The sequence below is a fragment of the Maniola jurtina genome, chromosome Z, assembly GCF_905333055.1.
Source record: "Maniola jurtina chromosome Z, ilManJurt1.1, whole genome shotgun sequence".
Lineage (NCBI taxonomy): Eukaryota > Metazoa > Arthropoda > Insecta > Lepidoptera > Nymphalidae > Maniola > Maniola jurtina.
The window spans coordinates 6,290,965-6,313,875 of NC_060058.1; the positions used below are offsets into that span (position 1 = coordinate 6,290,965).

Sequence of the window (22,911 nt, forward strand, 5' to 3'; positions counted from 1 at the left end):
CATAGTATGCAACCATTGCTTTAGTTATGAGTTATGATGACAAAGCATGACATCCATTCACTGCAATCAATGAACAATGAAATAAAGCCATAGAACAATAGTTCGATTAAGAAACATTATACAATTGTCTTATATAAAAAATAAAGCCTAGGCCTATAGACACACAGACACACACAACGAACCATGACGAAATGACAATAATAATTTTCTCAACACAAATGAATAATGTATGCCAACATTCTTAATGTGTAACGATTCTGTAGAAAAATAAGACAATTGCTAATCCGGCCAATTGCGAATCAGACTCGCTCATCGAGAGTTCCGTACCTTAGAAATATAATTAAAGGAAATAATTATTAATTTGGTTGAATATTTCAAAAACAAAACAATCTAGACGACGCGGACGCTTTGAATCAAAAATGTTCGTTTGTTTTTGTCTCCTTTTACAAAGTACCTTGTAGATTGATGTTTTCAGAATTTCTTGTTAAATACAGTCATATAATACATTATATACTTACAGAAATTCCCAATGTCTTATTTAATTTTTGAGTTATTAACAACTTTGATAACCCCCTGTTATTTATTTTTGTAGATAAAACCTTAATGCGAGTTCAACTCGCGTGGGGGGTTTTATACGATGAATACTTATGTAAGTTTGTATGCGCAGTATTGAGTTATTTTAGATCACAGACTTTTCATAGGTTTTCGCGCTATATTTCCGCCATACTCAAAACATCAATATAAGCAATATTCTTATCAATATTGCAAATGTGCTCTAATACTATTTGCAAGAAATGAGATACTAACAGGTACAAGCCCATGCTTTGGGATCATAAAATTGGTCAGTACCATATTTTGAGATTTTTTAGATTCTTAAATAATGTTTTCATAATATTAACGGTACTTGAGCAGGTATTTTCTCAATAACTATATAATATAGTTCTTACCTTTGAATCAGTCAACGGCAAAATGCACCTTGCAAACGAAACCCTATGCTCTGAAAAATCTTTGCCGACTGACTGAGTTTCATCTTATGCGATTACAGTACAATAACAGTTTAATAAACACTATAGAAGCCATTGCATCGCCAAAGATAAAATTGTAAGTATATAATGCTCAATATTAATATTCCTAAAAGAGTCGCCTACGCAGGGCGACGTCCGTCGTCTGCTGATTGCTGTTCCTAATCGCCAACATCCTATAGGCATATCCTTAGATATCCTCTTGCTCATAAGATTAAATATCAAGCCCACGTATAGACCAAACAGGGTCAATCCTGTTAAGAAGATTTATTTTATTTTATTAACAAGCCCGAGGGCTTGAGCCCCTTTAATTTCGAATTATATCCTATTAATTGATGCCCGTGACCTCAGTCGCATAGATTTAGGTTTTAAACATCTCATACGGACTTCAAATTTTCGGTATAAAAATTAACCTATGTTGATACACGCTATCTCTGTACCAAAGAATTTTTTCAATATCGGTAAAAAGGATGGTCTTTGAAAAGGTAACAGACAGACATTCACTTTCGCATTTATTATTATATTAGTATGGATTACGCTTAGACATAGTGAAAATGATTAATTATTATTATTATTTACAGTGCAATTTCTATTGTAGATTGTGATGGTCACTAGATTTCCTGGATTTTTCAACATATTACAAATTTTTGGTTAGGTACGCTACGCTGACAAAGTCGCGCGTAACTGTTAGATTTGTTACAAAAATAAACTCAGGTAAAAATTGGCGTCGGTCAATAAGTTTAGACCTGCGGCGACTACGTTTTGCACTTAATTCTATCGAAGAATTTTGATTAAGGGCGGTTCTCTTTTTGGCACACATATAAAATGTCGTTTCTGTGATTGTTTTAGCAGGTTTTAGCCGACGGACGAGCCCATTTGGTATTTATTTTTTTGCAATAAGAAGGAAACAATTTTGAGAAGAGATTAGTTTTTATATTCATAAAAAGTTTACGTGATCACTGACAACCTTGTAAGAAATGACCCATCTAAATTGCAATAAACTAATTTGAATAGGGAATTGATGTTTGAACTCATACGCCTGCCACATTGTACCAGAACGCTTCACGTACGGTTTTCTTGTAGAATGTACCTACTGGTAAAACAACCTTTGCAGTAAGTTCTTATTAAGAAATCTGGAACCTGAGATTAACCAGATCAAAGCCAATTGAAATAATAACTTTAGTTTGGATCAGTCGCCAGTCAACAACTGAAGGTGTCATTTTATTGAAGTTGATCCTCTGATCATTTATCATTTGTATCTTGTTTCTCTGAAATAGAAGATCTATTTATTATCCAGGAATAAATTTGTTATTTGAATTCGGGTTATCAGAAATGACGGATCGATAGCATCATATCTTTTATGCTCCAATTTGCATCTTTTAAGCTCAGGGGAAAATTGTCTACTCTATTATACTACGATAGCTACGAACTAGATATACCACGTTGCTTGCACTTCAACCACTCTCGTTGTGCCAGATCTTTTTTCTGCGCACATGTAAACTGATCATGACTAACATTCCCTTTTCCCCTCCAACTAGGAGTGGGTACGACAATAGAGCAACGGGTGGAGAAAATTGTCTTAAACAACATATCATCTCATCTTACCATGTCATCTTACGAGAAGTGAACTAACGCATAATAGGTACATCATCTGTTCGGGACGCGCTATTATTATTTGGGATATTGTCATTCAAATAATATTGCTTTACATTACTTTGTTAGGTTAGGTTAGTAGTAAGATAAGTAGTTAGTATAAGAACTTAATTTTTTTTTTAGATTAATTTTTAGATTTTAAAAGAGTAACTCATTATTGCAAGTCGTGTTTTACTCGATATTTATTCGATAGGGCAGCCATTCCGTATGTGTACCACTACCAATGTCGTCTAATATGATGATAGTAGTGCCTATAGTAATCAAGTCTGGATTGCTGTCTTCCGCCTTTAGCAATCGCGCGCTTTGCTTACACTTGTAACCTCAGTTCAAGGCTAAGGAACGAGTGAAGATAGAAAAGAAAGATTACATACATTGGTAACTTGTATTCGCATGAAGTGTTAGTCGGTATTTACTCGTACATACATAATATAAGATTATGAGGCAAAAGGGAGCCATTTGCCTCATAATCTTATATGTATCAAGGCTCAGTTCTACGATGCAGTCTTAGCGTGCTGTGACTAATTCATCAGGTTCAGGGATAGTTTGGAAAATCACTAGGTACTCATAATATAAATAACCGCAACGGAGCACCGACTGACTACTAATTTTTTACATTGATATAGTTGAAGACGTGAAGAATGACATAGACAACTTTTTACCCCAGAAAATTATAGAGTTCCCACGGGATTTTTGAAAAATTATATCCACGCGGACGAAGTCGTGTACATCAGCCAGGACTTAGCTTAGACTTACACGCGAGTACAATAAATTAGTGGAAGTCTCTAAAAATAGTCTGTCTGAAAGGTTCTAAAATAGTGATTAGTATCAATTACATACATCCATAGACATCGCATTACAAACTCCTTAAATACGTCAGTGTTTGTGTTAAAGTTTTGCCGACAACTACGTACGATGTTGCAAATTGTTCTACAAATTGCTAAATTATTAAACTATTCTTGGAAATTTTAGATGTTATTAGGCATTAAGTCTGTTTTGTATCGTATCGGATAAACAAGTAATACTTTTCGGGTAAAGATACAACGCAGATTCTTGACGGCTGAAAACGTGCAATAATAAATTAGGAGCGTGTTAGCCAGAAAATGCATTAAACATTTACTTAGATCACTCCTAATATCATCCCTAGTAATATGCATCATTCAATGCAAAGTGTATTCGAAATTCTTATATTCGGTGTACGTACACAGATACGGGATTGCATCCTAAAATCATTTACACGAGACATATTGAAAGATTCGTTCAAAGGAGATGTGCTTGTAAAATAAACTTTGGCTCTCATCTCGAAGAATGTTTACAAACGCTCTAGAGCAGATTATTTACAATTTGTATAAAGCAGAACAGGCGTTCTGAATCCGGGTAAGAAAGATTAGTTTCTAGTAGTGTTGATAAGCTGTTCTCCTTCGCGTATACACAAACGGACAGTTCGAGACTTAAAAATAACAGTTGACTGAAAACGCTGTTTACGATTCGCGTTTTCAAGAAATATGTCTAATATAATGAAAAATAATATAACAGTAGAATGTAACGGTTATACTCACATATTTAGTCAATGTCCGCCCTACTTGTTTCGAACCCATCCGGGGTCCTTTTAGGGTTCCGTACCTCAAAAGGAAAAACGGAACCCTTACAGGATCAATTTGTTGTCTGTCTGTCCGTCCGTCCGTCCGTCGTGTCTGTCAATAAAACCTATAGGGTACTTCCCGTTGATCTAGAATCATGAAATTTGGCAGGAAGGTAGGTCTTATAGCACAAGTAAAGAAATAAATTTGTAAACCGTGAATTTGTGGCTACACCATTAAAAAAAAAATGTGTTTTTGATTGAGCGTGTAAAATGTCGAAAAAATACCGGAGGACGGAACCCTCGGAGCGCGAGTCCGAATCGCTCTTGACCGGTTTTTTCATAGGGACTCAGCTCGCTGCGCGTCGCGGTTGAGACTAGTCGGGCTTACATGAGTATAGCCGTTACATTATATACTTATAATGAAAATCACTCACTACAGTTTAAACATTAAAATAACAGTAGAATCTGCAATACCGGCGGAATCCATACATGTGTCTAATTTGCTATCGCGATTTATGACCAAATAAGCCACGGTTCTCTTGCCGTACGAATTCCACCGGGTCTGCAAATTCAGATAATATATCTACTGTATATAGTACAATGTGCCAGCTGTGATAGCCTAGTGGTTAGAACGTCCGCCTCTTAATCGGAGGTCGGGGGTTCGATCCCGGGCACGCACCACTAACTTTTCAGTTATGTGCGTTTTAAGCAATTAAATATCACCTGCTTTAACGGTGAAGGAAAACATCGTGAGGAAACCTGCATGCCTGAGAGTTCTCCCTGTTCTCAAAGGTGTGTGAAGTCTGCCAATCCGCATTGGGCCAGCGTGGCAGACTATGGCCTAAATCCTTCTCATTCTGAGAGGAGACCCGTACTCAGTAGTGGGGCGGAAATGGGTTGATCATTATGATATAGTACAATACAGCTATTTACAAAGAATGATGGGCAAAGTTTGAAACCTGGGAAATATACATATAGATATATAATGCTAGGAATGTATTAAAATATATATCACCAGTAATATTCACTAGATTCACCTTAAATAACTTTTTAAGAATGGAATGAAACACGAAGACTTTCAATGGTTTTAAGTATTGATTTGTTATTTATAAAAATTACAAAAAAAAAACGAAACGCAAGGCACTACAACATTGCTGAGCAATCCTCCATTTGCTCCTCTTGGAGGGAAAGACGTAAGTATATGTAGCTACCTATTCAATTGACCACATTATCTCTGTTATCTGGTGATTTTGGTTCTTTTTGTCATAGTTTGAAACAGATTATTACTAGTTATAAGCTTTCAAAGAATTTACGCCCATTTTGACCCATCATTCTTTATTGAGGGATTTCCCTTAAGGTTTACTAAGTAGCCTCACCCGTCTTGGTGACGCAGTCGGGCCTGCCGTTCCTGACGGCTGTGTCGGGGAGCGGCTTCCCGTCGGGCGTGACGCACCAGCAGCCGGCTGCAGCGCCGGCGGCCGCGCACTGCACCGCCGCGTATGTCCCGTCGGCTCTACACCGCGGCACGAATGCTGCCCGTCGGCCACCCTGCGCGTTCAACGCGTATCGTAGCACGGTCAGACAAGATGACTGACCCTCTAATAAAAAATGCATATCATTATTTTATATATTTACTATCATACTTCATACTTCATATTCATACTATTTCATACTAATATTATAAAGGCGAAAGTTTGTGTGTATATGTGTGTGTATGTTTGTTACTCCTTCTCGCAAAAACCATTGGACGGATTTGGCTGAAATTCGGAATGGTGATAGATAATACCCTGGATTAGCACATAGACTACTTTTTATCTCGGAAAATCAAAGCGTTCCCACGGGATTGCGAAAACCTAAATCCACGCGGACGAAGTCGCGGGCGTCAGGTAGTATTCTATACTCTCACGCCCGAGTCCAAAATAAATACATAATAAAAAAGCCAAAGGGAAATTTAATAGACTTACATACATAGAAATAAATAAACCTACATACACGTTACATAAATATATACTTGTACGGGGAAAGGATTACACCCCGGCAGGGGAGACCAAACGGCCGGGGGTCAGGGTGACAGGTTGAGAAACCGGCGGACTATCTTAGCCGAGTCTAGCAAGACCGCTTTTTGCATCCTGGCTGCGAGCGAACTGCCACGGAACCCCCAGTCGCCTCAAATAGTGAGCGAGGCTGACTGGGATATTACTATTGGGATGATTTCAGTAGATTCCGCATGCCACATATCGGAAACCTTGTGAGCCAGATCGAGATACTAGATAGAGATAGAGATTATTTATCATATTATTTTTATTTATTTATTTTCAGTAAAAAAAGATAACAATATAGTTTTCTTCGTGCTCGAAGGGCTTGTCTGAGCACTGCACATACATCTACTTTAAGCATCGGCAATCAGCAATTTTGGGATAGATCGCATTTCGGCGACTAACTGCGATCAATCGTGACATCGAAAACGCGCATTATAGGGATGCTGTATCTCATTTTAAGCACTTATTAAACTTTCCAATACTTAAAATCAATGTAACGGTATGTAGGGGTTTGTTTTCCAAAAACAAACCCCTACACCACCGTGGTTTAATCGCAGATTGACGATAGTACAGTAAAAGTATCGTGTGTGCTGTGACTCGGAAATTCAGACGGTATTTGATCATGCTGACAGGTCCAGTTGCATGACTGGCGGTTAAAATTACGGTTATCGTTAAACTTTAACTGTCAAAGCAGATTGGGTAAAACTTTACTCAGGGTTTGTTAGTTTTGGACTGAAATTTTACATTTTCCAATCATGGAGGTATCAATGTTGACTTGTGCAAACCACTTTTCTTTTTATTGATGGTTACAGTTAAACGGTAATCATGCAATTGAGCCTTAAAATGAGTAAGTTGCGAGTGAAGATGACTAGAATTAGCGAAGAAAATCATGTTGGGAATCGCCATGAAACTATTGGGCAGTTCTGCTTTTTCATATTAGTAATTCTACTAAATGGCTACAATCTTTCATATTTAAATAATGTAAGTACATATTTTTCATGATAAGGATATAATATATTCGTTTGTTAGTAAGTAAAGCTCGCTATACCTAGGTTTTTGTGTCAATTTTCGTCTGAAACACAGACAACGAATAGTTTGAATGGGGTAGCCGAGAAACGGAGAAATATACAAACCTGCAGCTAAATTACCGCAGTCTTGCAAAAATAAACGTAACCAAGAGATTGTGGTGCATACTATACAATAGTAAGCAAGTAGATACATCTTTGAAACAGTAACCTTGTGATCTCGGAATATTCAACTATACGAACGGTAGCTATTTATCGATCTGTATGTCTTTAAGAAATATGATCCAGACCATACACCCATGATCAACAGATAAGTAAACATGCAATAATTAATTACTATCTGAACTACGATTTCTAATAAAACACGTGATAAAGGAGATAAGTACCTATACTGATACTTAAGTAAGAGGTCATAACGAAGCAAAAATGTGAGAAGAGTAGATTTATTCATTTTAGTGTACCGATGAAGAGATGGAGGAGATACTACTAAATAATTTAACAAAAAAATCCTAACTGCAGTTTGCACTGCATCTTTTTCAACCCGTCATTAAAGCGTATAAAATCCACAATTTGGATTTTTTTTAAAGAATTTTATGTACTCATGCCACTCACGCCATCAAGGTGACTTAATGGCGTATCACGCCTTCAAGGGGACTCTAATGGCGTATCATTTATCAAAATCGGTTGAGTGGTTACGAGCAGACATACATAGAGATCAAACACATAACCCTCCTATTGGGCTTCGCCGCAGTCGGATAGTAAAGCAATGTTGGCCGGGAGCAACATTTCACTTTTTATAACATTTTCATTACGTGTTCAATAATATTTTTGTATAGTAGGTACCTACCTACCTATCATTAATAAATATTACGTTCCAAATAATATCGGGATAAAGCGCTTAGCAAGATATAAATATATAATTAGTTTAGTGGTTAATGCACGATGCAAGCATAAGCAGTTTCATAATAGAATTTTCTAAAATTTAAACATACCAACACACGATCCTCTATGAGCTATGGTCACCGCTTCACCAGTACACTGGGCTTTCATAAGGTGACACTTGGATGGATATGTTTGGCCGTCCGTACCACACACTACTCTATTAGCATTGCCCGTATTCGCCTCACAAGCGGCTACTCTATGGAAGCAAGTCGCGCTGCTTTGGGTACTAGTCTGCCAAACAATATAATACTTGATTATAATAAATATATGTTGATTGACTTTGGTTGCTTAATATTCAAATGAAATTGGAACTACGATTGTATGAAACGAGTGACGGAGAGAGCCCTGTTAATGGAATAGGCTCCGTCGCATCAATAAGTTTTATTTTTCCTTATAAATGACGATGGTATATTAAGTCTCAATTTATATTCAGGCCACAACAATAGCAACCGAGTGAATGTATTGCTAGCTGCCAATTTCGCATTGACAAAGTCTATAGACTTTAACTTATAATAAAACTGTAACTGGAAAGACGATTTCATATACATACGAGTATTTTGAAAATTTACATAGGTACAAGGAATTATAATTATTGACATGGAATCCGAAATAGCATTTTTTGGGTTCCGTACCTCAAAAGGAAAAACGGAACCCTTATAGGATCACTTTGTTGTCTGTCTGTCCGTCTGTCTATCTGTCGTGTTAAGAAAACCTATAGGGTACTTCCCGTTGACCTAGAATCATGAAATTTGGCAGGTAGGTAGGTCTTATAGCACAAGTAAAGGAAAAAATCCGAAAACTGTGAATTTGTAGTTACATCACAAAGCAATAATTAAAATGTGTTTCAATTTTCAAAGTAGGATAATTATACCAAGTGATCATCATATGAAAGGGCTTCCTGTACATTCCAAAACAGATTTTTATTTATTTTTATGAAAAATACCCGAGTACGGGACCCTCGGTGCGCGAGGCTGACTCGCTCTTGGCCGGCTTTTTTAAGTGTTCGTCTGTCTATCGGTCTGTGCTCTGTATGCGCGCTTTTTTTATAGCGGCATAGTTTTTCAAACTCCAGATTGACATAGATCGAAAAACAATTGTTTTTGTTTGGCGGCTGAAAGCAGGTACCTAAACTCACACGTGCGAATCCGGGGCTGACAATGTAACCTTAATCTGGAAAGACCATTGACTAAAATTATATTTGTTTAATAGCTTCAAAGCGCTAACCTATTATTATCTATCTACTATAATAATTTTAAGTTATCACTATCGACTGACTCTACCACTATTGAGACGACGCTCTCTTGAAATATAAAGGTTAATGAACGCAAAAATAAAATGTATATTCTGTTCAATGATGTATTGCTTATTAAAAATAAAGATTAAGGATCTAGTCCGGTTAGAATTTTATTACTCTTGGCTCGACTAAATAAAGCCTAGAAGCTCTTCTGATAATAAATAAATTAGAAGGGCTGAAATCCGGTAAGTCGTAAGTTCAAATCCCAGTCTGCTCTTGCACACACTTGGTGCTTAGATCCCGTCCACATTTATTTAGGTATTTCACTTTCTACGAGGACAAAACTAGAGCTTGTGACCAGGTGTGATATGCGTGAAGCGTCTGCCAAGTGCCAAGTGACCAATCTGGATGTCTCGACTATTCATTAAGAATGCCGACCGCAATCGTTTTATTATTATTTTACTTAGTATTCGATGCCCTCTCAAAGATTTCCTGGCTGCACTTTACATGGAATTGTCCACTTTAGGAAATTCTTTTTTTAATTTGATATTAATATCAGTAGTGTAACGTTACTTGCAACTATAGGCCCTTGTAAAATAGAGATGTGTATAGTTACTCTACATAACCAGGATCTACTATGTACCTACCTAATGTTCAATGAATAACTGTGAATTAATCCTTATTTAATAGTAGCTTTTTAATTGCTATTAATATTGCAATATTATAGTAAGTACATGTACTTCTCTTATTGGTACTGACTGAACATAATACATATACCTAGAGAAAATGTAATAGCTCGCGTGGCAGCTATTTGATTTTCCGGGATAAAAAGTAGCCTTCTTAGTCTTTCCTGGGATGCAAGCTATCTCTGTACTAAATTTCATCAAAATCGGTTCCGCAGATGGGCCGTGAAAAACTGGCAGATAGACAAGCAGACCAACCAAATAAATAGGTGATTAGTATAATAGGTAGATATCTTTTTAAGGTCCTAATTACTGAAATCTCGCGCCTCGGAAAGTAGGGCGGTCAAAATTAACCTCTAACATGCTCCTAACGGTTTAAATAGGCGATGAAAGTTTGTAATTTCGTCAATTTTGAGTAAAGTTAGAAGTATGGAGATTGTTTATAAATAAAAGTCAGTAGTGTCAGTGTTTTTGAAAATCATCATCTAAATATGGGGTAAAATAAGGAACGGTATTGGAAGTAGGTAGGCAATTACTATCTAGGCATCTACGTCATTTTTCAAGTTAGAAACTTTTGAAGAACTTCGACAGTAGGTAAGTACCTACCTATCATAATATTTAATAAAAATATTTTGTTTGATTTAAGGACTGATTTCTCAAAAAGGAAGTGTCACGGGTAGACTGAAAATAAAAGTAAAAACACGCGTAGGAATTAACGGGGTAAAAAGAATATATTGCTAATGGGAAATCCCCATCGGCCATCGAGCAGACGGCTAGTCAAATGTTAGTCTTAATTAACTCTTATTCGGTCAAAACTACTTTTAACTGAAAAAAATTTTTCACTAATTAGTCTAAGTGGTTTTAGTTGAAAAATTTTGAATACTTACTACTTAATTACACAGACAAACAGACAGACAAGAAAGTGATCCTATAAGGGTTCCTTTTTCCCTTTTGAGGTACGGAACCCTAAAAACATCATTTAAAAGTGGTTTTAAATCTGAGCGCCCCTTCTCACGCAGTCTTATTCTATGCGTGTTTTTAAAACGAATACGCCCTTCGTCACCCCTTCACTCAATTTCTCTTACTCGACCTTCGCTCAAAACCTTTTTCGTGAGCTTCTGGCTTCGTGCATTACAAATATGTTAGGGATAGGACAGTCAAGACTGCATGAGTTCTGGGGTCCTCCGATTTCGTTCAGGGTTGACCTAATTTTATATGCATTTTTTATGAACTTAATGATGAATTATTCCAGCGACGAGTTTTGATCGGGATTTCAGTTAAAACTAGTTTTGACCATTCTCTATACTCAAAGATATCACCTCAGAGCAGATTCTTAGATAATATGTTTTAATAAATTAATAGCCAACCAATAAGCGCTGCAGTTCGTAACTGGACTTAGTACTTAAAATGTTTAATTTTATTTTACTGTTTTACTATTGTTTCGAACTAAGCTTAAACCTATGATTTATGCAGTGAATGCTGGTAAAATTCCGAAACTAATGATTCTTATTATCAAAGAACACTTTGAACATTTTAAAATTTATTGTAAAATTTGCCGAGCTTTATAATATTATATGTACCAATATTAACATAAATTGTTCTACTTTCTAGGTTTATTTAGGTAGATAGATCGTTACTCTCTGGAAAAAAATCGCATTCCCACGGCATTCCTGAAAGACGCCGAGCGAAGCTCAGTGGTCCCTACATAATTTAAACTTATATGAAAATGTATAGAAGTACATATAACTATAGATAGGTACTTGTTATGTAATTTATCTAACAAATGCACACACAATATAGGAAACTTGTAGAGCAATGTCACATTAATCACTTGCACATAGAGCAAGACCCAGTAGGTAGAGTTATAACAGATATCGGTTATAGGTATCTCATTAATAAGTATATACTTACCTACCTAATTTATCGATATCGTAAATGAAAATCGATAATAATAAAGGTGCCTAACTACATAGCCTACTTAATTATACTTAATAATATATTAATATTACTAATAATTCATTAAGTAGGTACTTAAGTAATCGGAAATAAGTAGGTATAATATTCTTCAGTTTATGATTTATCTACATAAAACTATCATATTAAACTTACTTAACATTGCCCAGTAAACAAATAAAAATTAATTATTTACCTTTTCGCCGGTGCCGGTAACATAATAAATAAAATTAAGACAAAAAATATGAATCACAAATTCATTGATAATCATAATGCCAATTTTACGACAAGTAAGTAAGTACTGTTAAAATAATAAAAAGTGTCGCTTTTATGTTTATATTTAACAACACTCAAACACAAAACAAAATCAAACTTTCATGAACTCTATGAACGATATAAATCATTTTTATTATCATTTTGGCATAGTTTAATTTAATAAGAATTCAATGTTCTTTGTTATAATTCACTGACTGTTAAAATAAAAACTTCACGTAAATATGTTATTTAAAAGAGAGAGTTACGTTACGAACGGAATAAAGTACAATAAAGGATAAATCCCGATACCGGGTCGCCTAAACACGAGCAAAAAGCGCTCACGCACCCCACCCAAGTCCCAACTCCCAACGTAAATTGAATAGCGTTTCGTTTATCAATTCATGGCGTTGTACAGGGAGAGGTCATAAATATCATTAAAATATATGAAAAATATAGATTTTTAGGATAACGAATGTGTAAGTTGTACGATTAATTTATAATTAAGTATTATGTCATATTATCGTGGCACATTTTGATATAATTCTGAACTAAACGTTGCAAGAATCTGTCCGTGTCAGAAATGTCATCCATTGTCATTGTCAATGTCAATGTCATTTTTTGCAATGTTTCTAATTGAATTTGAATTTTCTAATTTTATAAACAAGATATCTACTTGCTAGAATTTAAGAAATAATTAAGAATTAAATTGATTTTTTTTCAGTTTTATGAACTTTTTACAGTCAAACTATGAACACCGGGTTTTAAACGAAGTTTACTTAACTTGAGGTGCGCACGCGATTCAAGTGTTTTGTTGTTTTACATGGTAAGATTTTTCCCGCAAATATTCATAGGTACTTTTAAATGTCACTTTTACTCATTTCAATGCTGTAATCATTGTAATGCTGTAATTAAGCTTGTTTTAAAATTACTTTAAAAATTCTTTAAACAATGCTAGTTCCCCATCCCCAAATCCGGGCCCACGATTCAAAAAAATTACCAGAACGTTTTATTTACTTACATAAAAACAATTTAACGGGTACGGATAATTGAAATTCCACTATAAAATAGGAAATAAAATGTATGTTTGCCTGCAATAAAAACTATAGCAAATTATAGAACTATCAAAGAATTTGTACCTAAATGTACACCAGAAAGATGCATAAAAGATTTTCAATATATTTAGTTCAGTTAACTATTCTTATAACTTTCCTGTTATTACCAGTAATAGAGAATCGTAAAAGAAGACAACGTTACAAATTCCACACCAGCCCAAATGAAAGACTTTGTATACGAGCTGACCAAACTCTCAGAGGTTAAATCCTTACTACTAATTAAGTTAATCACATTCAAGAATTAAGTTATTTGGACAGGAAAGTGTTACTGTCTTAGTTATTTAATTTATAGACACTATTCTCTACTACAGCTCGCCACAAAAGTTGTTTTCTCCGTCCAGATACAGGGCCTTGCAGAGCAGATATTATCCAATGGTATTATGATGTGAGGCAGGCCAGATGCTATCGTTTCTTCTGGGGTGGATGCCAAGGCAATGGAAACAAATTTGAGTCAAGGAAAGCTTGCAGACAGTATTGTAGATTAAACATAACTTATGCTCAAAGTAAGTTATCAATTATCATGTATATTTTGTTTACAATACTTACATGTATTATAGCTAATATTTCACCAAAGTTCACTATTTCAATTATAACATTCAGTAAATGAAATTGTAGTTTTGTCTAAAGAAATTATGAAAAACTTCAAATATAAATGAGCACATTTTTTTTTAGCACGAATCCCCTTTTTTTGTTCACTGTCGTTTGAGTATGGCACCTGCTTTGGATACTTCAATCGTTGGACGTGGGATACTCTGACAAAGTAAGCTCTACATAGTTCCACTATTTTGGTGTTCACACTTTCCATATTTGCCTTATCAAAATATTTCCTCCATGAATAAGATGTGTTTGTTGAAAGTACCTCATAAATTTGTACATAAACATGTTATATCACAGTAAAAATTATCTTTAGTCACCTGGTTGAAAGAGCTATTTTTCCTTCGAGGATCACTAACTAAATTTTCCTTTGCAGGACGTGCCGACAAAAACTATACTCTGGTTGTGGAGGTAATCAGAACAATTTTCAGAGTCAGGCTGAATGCTTGGCAACCTGTATGAATGCTCCCAATAATACACTACAGAAATCTCAACAGTTTACAACATGCATCCCATTACCCATACCTGATATTCATTGAGAGGTCTTTAAAAAACAAATGAAATACTATTTATTGAATATGATTACTGTAAAGTGTAATAAAAACTCTGTGTGTGAAATCCTATTTATTTAAACTGCTTATCATTAACAATAAAGTGTGATATACTAAAGTGCCTATTTCAAATTACATGATATTCTTGCGATATTGTATAGTTAGATTAGTGATAAAGTATAAATAAAATTTTACTTTTATGTAGCATTATTAGTCCTATTCTGCAAATGTGCGTAGTATGATGAAGTATGAAATAGAAGTCTTCATTATCTGAAATGAAACATACTTTAATCATTTTGCTACAATTCAAAGTATTTGAGTAATTACTTAATTAATTAATATTTGAGTAATTAATTAATTAATTACTCAAATTCAGAGTGGAGTGGAGTCAATTTGATTGTTTTCCCTGAAGTCTCACAGGAACTTAGAGATAACACCTTTCTAGATGAAATTGGAAAGTAAAACATTATCTGAATACAAAATTTCATCCAAATTGGTAGAGTTGTTTCCGAGAAACCAATTTATATACTGGCTATATGTATATACTGAATTATATATTTATAGAATGGCTCCTTTACGTCTATAATTTTTATTATTTTTAGTATACCAACTCCTGATAAAAATAACATAGCAATCACACTTTGTCAAGCAAAACTTGTAAAACGTTTCGTTAAAATATTCCATTGTACAAATGTTTATTATTAATAATTTCTTACAAATATATTAAAAAATGATTATACACTTTTTTTATTTAACTAACTTGCTACCTACTACTTACCAAATATTCCTATCTAATATTTAAATGCGAAAATGTTTGTTTGTCCTTCAATCGCAACGGAGTAACGAATCGACGTGATTTTTCGCATGGAGAGTGATATAATATAGGATAAGTTTTATACCGGAAAATCGAAGAGTTCTCACGGGATTTTTAAAAACCTAATTAATCCACACGGATGAAGTCGTGGGCATCAGCTAGTCAGTAAGTTATAAATCCTAACTTTAAGACTGACTGTTAATCTCTACAACAAATCAGTAAATGAAGCGACTACAAAGTTTAGGTTTTAGGGCACTGCTTCCACTACTATCTAGGTTTTAGGGGCACGGAAATTCCGTCCCTAATCTGCGGTGGAACGCTGATAACGTCTTTATGGTTCCGCACCCAAAAGATGCCAACGGGAGGGACCCTATTAATAAGTCTCCTAAGTTCGCCCGTCTAATCGTCTATCGGTCTGTCAGCGAGCTGTAACTCGTGAACCAGGGGCAACCCTCTACCTCCCATAACCGCTGTTATATGGGCTGAATCGCGGGAGGGCGCCCCTTCGGTACTCCCTACCCTCATCACCACGTATCTCGTGATATGTAGACATTTTAAATTTTCGCAGAATGTGTACTTCTATTGCCGCTATAGAAACAAATAATAACAAGTGTAAATTAAAAATTTATAAAACACACCCGACAAGTGAAGGTTACAGTAACTAGAAAAGAGCTGATAACTTTCAAACGCCTGAACGGATTTTCTTGGATTATAGCTAAGAACACTCTCGATCAAGCCACCTTTCATACAAAAAAAACTAAATTAAAATCGGCTCATTAGTTTAGGCGCTACGGTGCCACAGACAGATACCTGTGTATCTGTATACACAGATACACAGATACACAGATACACAGATACACACGTCAAACTTATAACACCCCTCTTTTTGGGTCGGGGGTTAAAAATGGCATTCAATGTGGCGTACTTCTTGTACGATGATACGGAGCCCTTAGTTTGCGAGTTCTACTCGCACTTAACCGTTTTTTACATAATATAGTATGTTGTTTGTCCACCTGCAACATTTTGATTTGATCACAATCACGTCCTTAAGAACATGTCGCGGATCTAAGATTTCGTAATATCCTTTTATAAAACGACTGTTAAGCATCGTTAAAACATTATCTACAATTTTTGATAGGTACCAAGTAAAAAGGAACTAGGTAAATTATTTATGAATACATACCGTAGCCATAGTTTGCACTCCCACATTAACCATATCCATTGCTTTAATAGCCAACATCCTCTGTGATTGTAACAAAATTATGTGTACAGTCTTCCTGTTCGAATTGTCCATGCACTCCCATGGTACGCTGTATACAGCGTTTATCAAATTGTAACTCTAAAAATACCTATCGTTGTACTCATCTAGCGGAAAAAAATGATACTTAACTGTAGGTAGGAAACTACTTTGGGGTTCTGAGAGAAGGCTAAGGTTTCGGTGTTACAATCAAACCGACTTCCGTTGATTAGACTCGAATAGTCATTAAACGTTCTCGATTTCTTTTATGGGTTGAAGGGAAATCAAATGCTATCAAATGACTCTTAATCCTTCGCTTCGGCCAAAAATGAACGCTTTCGAGTAGTTAAAAGATCGCATGTTTTTTTAGCTACAAGCTACATTGTATGTATAAATAAAAACCGCTCAAATGCGAGTTAGACTCGGGCACTGAGGGCTCCGTACTCGGGTATTTTTTCCGACATTTTGCATAATAAATCAAAAACTATTATGCATAAAAATAAATAAAAATCTGCTTTACAATGTACATGTAAAGCTCTTTCATATGGTATCCCACTTGGTATACCTAGTTATCTTACTCTAAAAATTGAAAATGCTAATGATTATTATTAGTTCACGAACACATTTGCCATTTTTTTTTTTATGTACTTTACCACTTTTCGGGTTTTTTCCTTTACTTGTGCTATTTATAGACCTACCTAACTGCCAAATTTCATGATTCTAGGTCAACGGGAAGTACCTTATAGGTTTTTTTGACAGACACGACAGACAGACAGACAAACAACAAAGTGATCTTATAAGGGTTCTGTTTTCCTTTCGAGTTACGGAACCCTAAATCAGTTTTTTTAATTGATTATAAAAGAGATTTTTGTGGACAACCTTAGAGGACAATTAACTCAAAAATGTTCCATTTTCGCCCTAGGTTTTAGGGGTTCTTGGCATTGGACCTCGACTAAAACCCATATAAGTAGGTATAATTAACTTCTTACTAGTTACCCAACTATGTATTATGAGGTAGCTACCTAACTAATTTGCATTTTGCTATACTTAATATAAATATTTACATTAGCTGTTATCTAATATATTTATATGATTTTATATATCATGTATTTCAGTCTTGAACGAAGTGGTTAAGTCGCTCAAGATTTCGGTCTTACCGTAGTCCTCAAAAGTTCGAACACTATTGATATTTGTGTCAATTGTTGGAATATTAGGAATGTTAATGAGCCGTAACGAATCAAAGCTTCCGGATTCTGTAATGGAAGGTATAAGTTAATAAGTTAACTCAATTGATATTCTTCTTTATAAATATTGCTCACTCACCATCTGGGAACACTCCAATAGCATTACACATCCACTAACAGTATGGAAAATGTAATAAATAATCAATACAGGTCCAAAAACTGCCCCCATTCTTGTTGTAAACCTGTAAATTACACAAATTTGTAGAGCTAATATCCATCATTATAATGATCAACCCATCGCCGATCACTACTGAAAATGAGTCTCCTCTCAGAAGTTTAGGCCATAATCCGCCACTCATGGCCTAGTGTGTGTGGATTGGCAGTCTTCACACAACTTGGAGAACATTATAGATATTTAATTGCTTGAAACGCCCATAAAGCGGAATTTACATAACGACGTTAGTTGCACGAAATTAGTGTCACGACATTAATTTTACTATCAATTGCATGTGAAAACGACTAATTTTACAATGCATGTAACTCTGAAAAAGAAGTCGCCCGGAGATCGCGTCCGGCATCAACCCGACCTCATAGGCCACCGCCGTGCTCTTAATATTGTGCTAATCATATAAGGGTTCCGTTTTGCCTTTTGAGGTGCGGAACCCTAAAATACAGATTTTCGAAAAGTGTTTTAGAATACAAAAAGCCATCGTCATCAAAACCTGCTTTCCGTGGAACTACAATCTTGAGGCACGTAGGGAGGTCTCGTCTCATAACTAAGAAGAAAACCCGAAAATCATTATTTTCAGACTTCTTAAAACTTGTATAGATATGCCTTATAGACTGTAGTCTGTAAACCTTTTTCGATGTGGAAAGCTCCTTTACCGGATTAATTTTTTTTTTTTTAACTTATACAGTTCCTGAATTCAAATCTTACTTAGTTATTAGATTTTTTATGTCATACTTATACAAACAAACTTTTACCACCAAAACACCTTCAAAATCAACTAATGACGTATAAATTACATAAATAAGGTGTTTAAGTATATAATGTAGTTCAAAAATGTCTCTTCGCAATCAAGATTTTTTTGTTTGTCAAGCGATCAAAAAAGTTTAACTAAGTAGGTACGTACTAGGTTCTATTATAATATATTCTGTGATTTAACCAAATAGTTCTATACGTATCCTTTCAAAGCACGGAACCCTAGGTATGCGAGTCCGTCTCGCACTTAGCTGCTTTTGTGATTATTGTGCTTTTGTGAATATTCATGCTGAAATCTACTAATATCTACTGTACCTTTTTGTAAACTTACTCTATGATTAGATTGTGATGCTTAACAATCTCTTTTAGTTCAGATGAAACCTGTTCCATTTCTTCCTTAGAAAACCATTCAACAGTTTCGCCTGTTTTCGCTTTAGGTCTTCGGAAATTTTCCAAGCTTTTGATGAGTATGTTCAAATGTCCCCAAACGTGGAATACAATTACAGCCATTAACAAGTCGAATGTGCCAAAGCAGGAAGAACATATGAATGTTATGTACCAATTAAATGTGAATAATAAAGCATAACCTCTAATATCGTGTTCATAATCGAAAGGTAGTTGATAGTAAACGGAGTGCTCGAATGTAACGTTTCCCGTTTTATAATTATAGAAGGCTCCAGAAACTATGTTTTTGTAAATTGGAGTGCAAGTGAAGAGAAGTATTCCAAGGATCACCCCCATAGCCGTATAAACAGAGAAGAAATGGGACAACTTATGCACAAAAAGATGGGCCTGAAACAAAACATATATTATATACTTACAAGGCGTAAATTTTGAGGAAAGACTCGCCGTATTTGCTCTAAGTATGTCTGTCATGACGTCACGAGTGTAAATTAAAAATTTATAATACCCCCGACAAGTGAAGGTTACAGTAACTAGAAAAGAGCTGATAACTTTCAAACGGCTGAACCGATTTTCTTGGATTATAGCTAAGAACACTCTCGATCAAGCCACCTTTCAAACAAAAAAAAAAAAACTAAATTAAAATCGGTTCATTAGTTTAGGAGCTACAATGCCACAGACAGATACACACGTCAAACTTATAACACCCCTCTTTTTGGGTCGGGGGTTAAAAAATGCACTGTAACAGTTTTTAAAGTACCTACCTAGGTACTTAGACAATTTCAACAACCAATAAAATACTAAGTCCTAGATATAGGTATCTCCCTATGGTTATTCTGAAATTGAAATTGTAGAGCTAAGCAGGACTTAAGCACCCTCAATAGTAGGTAGATACTTATGCCTACCTACTCAATTACCTATAGTAAATAATAGGTCTACTCACCTGCATTGCATACTCAGATCTATGTTTGTGATTAAAAAGATGTATTTTATTAACAAAGTCGCATACTAGGTTTTCATATTCTTTCAGAAAAATTAGTATCAATCTGAGCTGAAATAAAATGACTGTAATTTAGGTAACATTGCTAAGAATTTTTGCTAACATTTTTTTTAACATACATTACTAGATACTAACATGTGCATCTTATTTTTTTTATTTTTTTTTTATTTAAGAATATTAGCCATGTTAAATGACTAATATTTCCCTTTCCTCTCCAACTAAGCATCAGGCTTGTGCTAGGAGTAGGTACGACAATAGAGCAACGGGCGGGGTTTGAACCGTCGACCTTTCGGTTTTTCAGTCCACTCCTTTACCGGTTGAGCTATTGAGGCTTATTACATTATAGTCTTAAATAGACTTAAAATGTATTAAACACGTCATCTAGATACCTACCTCCTAAAGGTGCTTAAATAATAGAGTTCTGTTCTACGAAAGTAAGTGTCGAACCCGTAACTTAAATGCCCGAATAATAATTTGCCTGTATTTGCCTAAGGATTTTATATCTATAAATATTTCTTCTGAGCTGATATTTCATATTACAAGCTTCAAATTGATAAGAATAGGTACCTAGTGTACAATATTAAAGTATCACAGTATCTTTACTTACCAAAGCTACAATATTCATAAATACCGTTATATATGTACGACCCAGGATAAGAAAAGAAATTGTTCCAAGATTATGTTTTATATAAAGCAGGCCAGGTGGCAGACAAATAAATTCAATAAAAAAAATATAACACTTCCCATAGAAGTGGTATTTAGGTGGCTTTTCGTCCACTATCATTCCAGGCCACGCGTAGAGATTATTCATTGCAAATCTCAAAAGTTGCATGTATTTTATATCTTGAACTTTTGTAACTCCACTGAAAAAGAAAATTATAAAATAATTATTGACAGGGTGATTTTTTGTACTTTTTATGTAATTCACAGTAGATATAATATTGTTTATAATATAAAGTTAAGTAAATGAGGAATCTTACACAAGATCTCGACCATCAGTAAATAAGAAGGCACTCATTTCTTACTTAATAATTTTTCGAAATTAATTTATTTCAAATACCTACTCGTACTCTCCTATGAACTAGATGACTTCAAATGAAGAGTCTTTCTAAACTTATCATCGTCTGTGGCCAGTGACGGATTAACCCTTAATCAAATTAAGCAATTGCCTAGGGCATCACGTCTGAGGGGGCACCAGAAGGAGCACAAAAAAAATCCGTCCTTAGGGCATCACGTCTCACTCTCACGTCACCAAAAACCACAGCAAAAAAAGTTTCTAGGACTAATTTGAAAATTCGCGCGTTTTAGGTTGACATAGAGATTAGAGTCCGACCTAGAGTCATAACCCCACTCCCGCTAGCCCACTCGCTGCCCGCTTATGCATTCGACAATTCGAATGGCCCCAAAAGCCGCAAGGCGCATTTCAATAAATAAATAAATTATGCTTTGGTTTTTATTGTTGTCGCACCTACTCCACTTCTAAAGTACGTTACATCTCAGCTTCTTATTTTACAAAAAACTTATGTTTTCAGGCGGTAAAGGTTTATAGACCGATAGAGTTGGATAGGGGGGCCCACAGGCATGGATTGCTTAGGGCATCAAGTAGTCTTAATCCGTCACTGTCTGTGGCAAACGTAATGCCTACTTAATGACAATCAAATTATATATTATCTAAGTCCCCACTTACTACCTACCTACTATCTACGAGAAAGTTGTCTTGTGTGATTAGTAAATGCTTGTAAATTAGTAGTGCGAATTGCGATTGATTACTTACCAACTTTTATTTAGTAGTTACGTATTTATTACATACCTACTTAAATTTTTCACAATTACAAATTGCAGATTAATATTCTACTCATACAAAATTGTTTAAAAAAACGAACACGTAAAGTAAGGGTACTAGGAAAACGAGAAAGGCAAGCTTAATAAATTATACCTATGTTATGTCTTGCTCACAACACAAGAGTGTTTATCCTATTATAGGCAATTGATATTGCTTATTAATTTCTTTCCTTATGTCACGATAATAAAAGAAAATTGTTCAGGTAGGCCATTTTAAGCACTTTGCTTGTCAAACGCTTTTGATCCTAATTAGACGATTGAGTTCTACAATTACCAATTTCTGCAATAACCTTGGCATAAAGAAGCTCCTGCGTATGTTAAAATATTTGACTTCTATCTCATATTTGTACTAATAAATTATTTAATTAGATTGCCTAAAGCATGATATAATTTAGATTCAGATGGTGCAAGACGGTCCCTGCAAAAGATCTATGTCCAACAGTGGACAACCATCGGTTGTTGATGATGATCATAAAATGTGGAATTGTCGGTAATTAACTTCATTATGTATATATTTCTCAAAAATTTTATTCATGATTGCGTATCTATTGATTTTCGTAATTTCTTCATTGTTATAACATGTATCTGGGTAAGTGCCTCCTCTATCAAAATATTACGTTTTTGTATTTGTGCTAAGATGTTGCGTTTTTGTATGTCTACATAATATTCATTGATTCTTCAAAAAATAAATTATATAGGCACGTTAACCGAATACCTATTTTTTACAGTATAAATTATAAATATGTTATTAAAGTACTCAATTTTATTTATTTATTTTATTTCTGAATTTTATTACGACCCACTCATA

The 22,911-nt window shown here is 35.0% G+C and overlaps 3 protein-coding genes across 5 annotated transcripts in view; 1 reads left to right on the top strand and 2 right to left on the bottom strand.

Moving 5' to 3' along the window:
* Positions 1-12,740, bottom strand: part of LOC123880650 (SPARC-related modular calcium-binding protein 1) — a 34,994-nt gene extending 22,254 nt beyond the window's left edge. For both annotated transcript variants that reach the window (XM_045928883.1, XM_045928882.1), the window contains exons 1-3: positions 12,327-12,740; positions 8,311-8,491; positions 5,631-5,852 (exon numbers count right to left, since the gene is read on the bottom strand). In XM_045928883.1, the coding sequence (XP_045784839.1) occupies positions 5,631-5,852; positions 8,311-8,491; positions 12,327-12,401 (478 nt within the window). In that variant the 5' untranslated portion in view covers positions 12,402-12,740. The remainder of the gene's footprint in view (positions 1-5,630; positions 5,853-8,310; positions 8,492-12,326) is intronic.
* Positions 12,741-13,242: 502 nt separating this feature from the next.
* LOC123880669 (kunitz-type serine protease inhibitor A-like) lies at positions 13,243-14,714 on the top strand. 2 transcript variants are annotated; one of them, XM_045928914.1, is made up of 4 exons: positions 13,243-13,697; positions 13,839-14,000; positions 14,170-14,257; positions 14,468-14,714. In XM_045928914.1, the coding sequence occupies exons 1-4, from the start codon at positions 13,526-13,528 to the stop codon at positions 14,628-14,630; spliced, it is 585 nt and encodes a 194-aa protein (XP_045784870.1). In that variant the 5' UTR covers positions 13,243-13,525; the 3' UTR covers positions 14,631-14,714. The 2 variants fall into 2 exon arrangements, with proteins under 2 accessions (XP_045784870.1, XP_045784869.1); XM_045928913.1 differs by having other exon boundaries at positions 13,245-13,697; positions 13,809-14,000.
* LOC123880652 (odorant receptor 13a-like) lies at positions 14,699-21,328 on the bottom strand. Its single transcript, XM_045928885.1, has 8 exons — positions 21,242-21,328; positions 20,869-21,124; positions 20,205-20,312; positions 19,191-19,651; positions 18,017-18,119; positions 17,851-17,946; positions 16,640-16,795; positions 14,699-14,912 (listed from the first exon to the last, which is right to left on the bottom strand). The coding sequence occupies exons 1-8, from the start codon at positions 21,277-21,279 to the stop codon at positions 14,859-14,861; spliced, it is 1,272 nt and encodes a 423-aa protein (XP_045784841.1). The 5' UTR covers positions 21,280-21,328; the 3' UTR covers positions 14,699-14,858.
* Between the last annotated feature and the right edge of the window lie 1,583 nt (positions 21,329-22,911).

Coding starts and splice junctions, on each gene's coding strand:
- LOC123880669 (XM_045928913.1), top strand. CDS start 13,526: ATGTACACCAGAAAGATGCATAAAAGATTTTCAATATATTTAGTTCAG. Junction 13,698..13,808: donor AGCTGACCAAACTCTCAGAG/GTTAAATCCTTA, acceptor TCTCTACTACAG/CTCGCCACAAAAGTTGTTTT. Junction 14,258..14,467: donor ACGTGGGATACTCTGACAAA/GTAAGCTCTACA, acceptor TTTCCTTTGCAG/GACGTGCCGACAAAAACTAT.
- LOC123880652 (XM_045928885.1), bottom strand. CDS start 21,279: ATGAGTGCCTTCTTATTTACTGATGGTCGAGATCTTGT. Junction 20,313..20,868: donor TTATGAATATTGTAGCTTTG/GTAAGTAAAGAT, acceptor ATTTTATTTCAG/CTCAGATTGATACTAATTTT. Junction 17,947..18,016: donor TATTGGAGTGTTCCCAGATG/GTGAGTGAGCAA, acceptor CTTCCATTACAG/AATCCGGAAGCTTTGATTCG.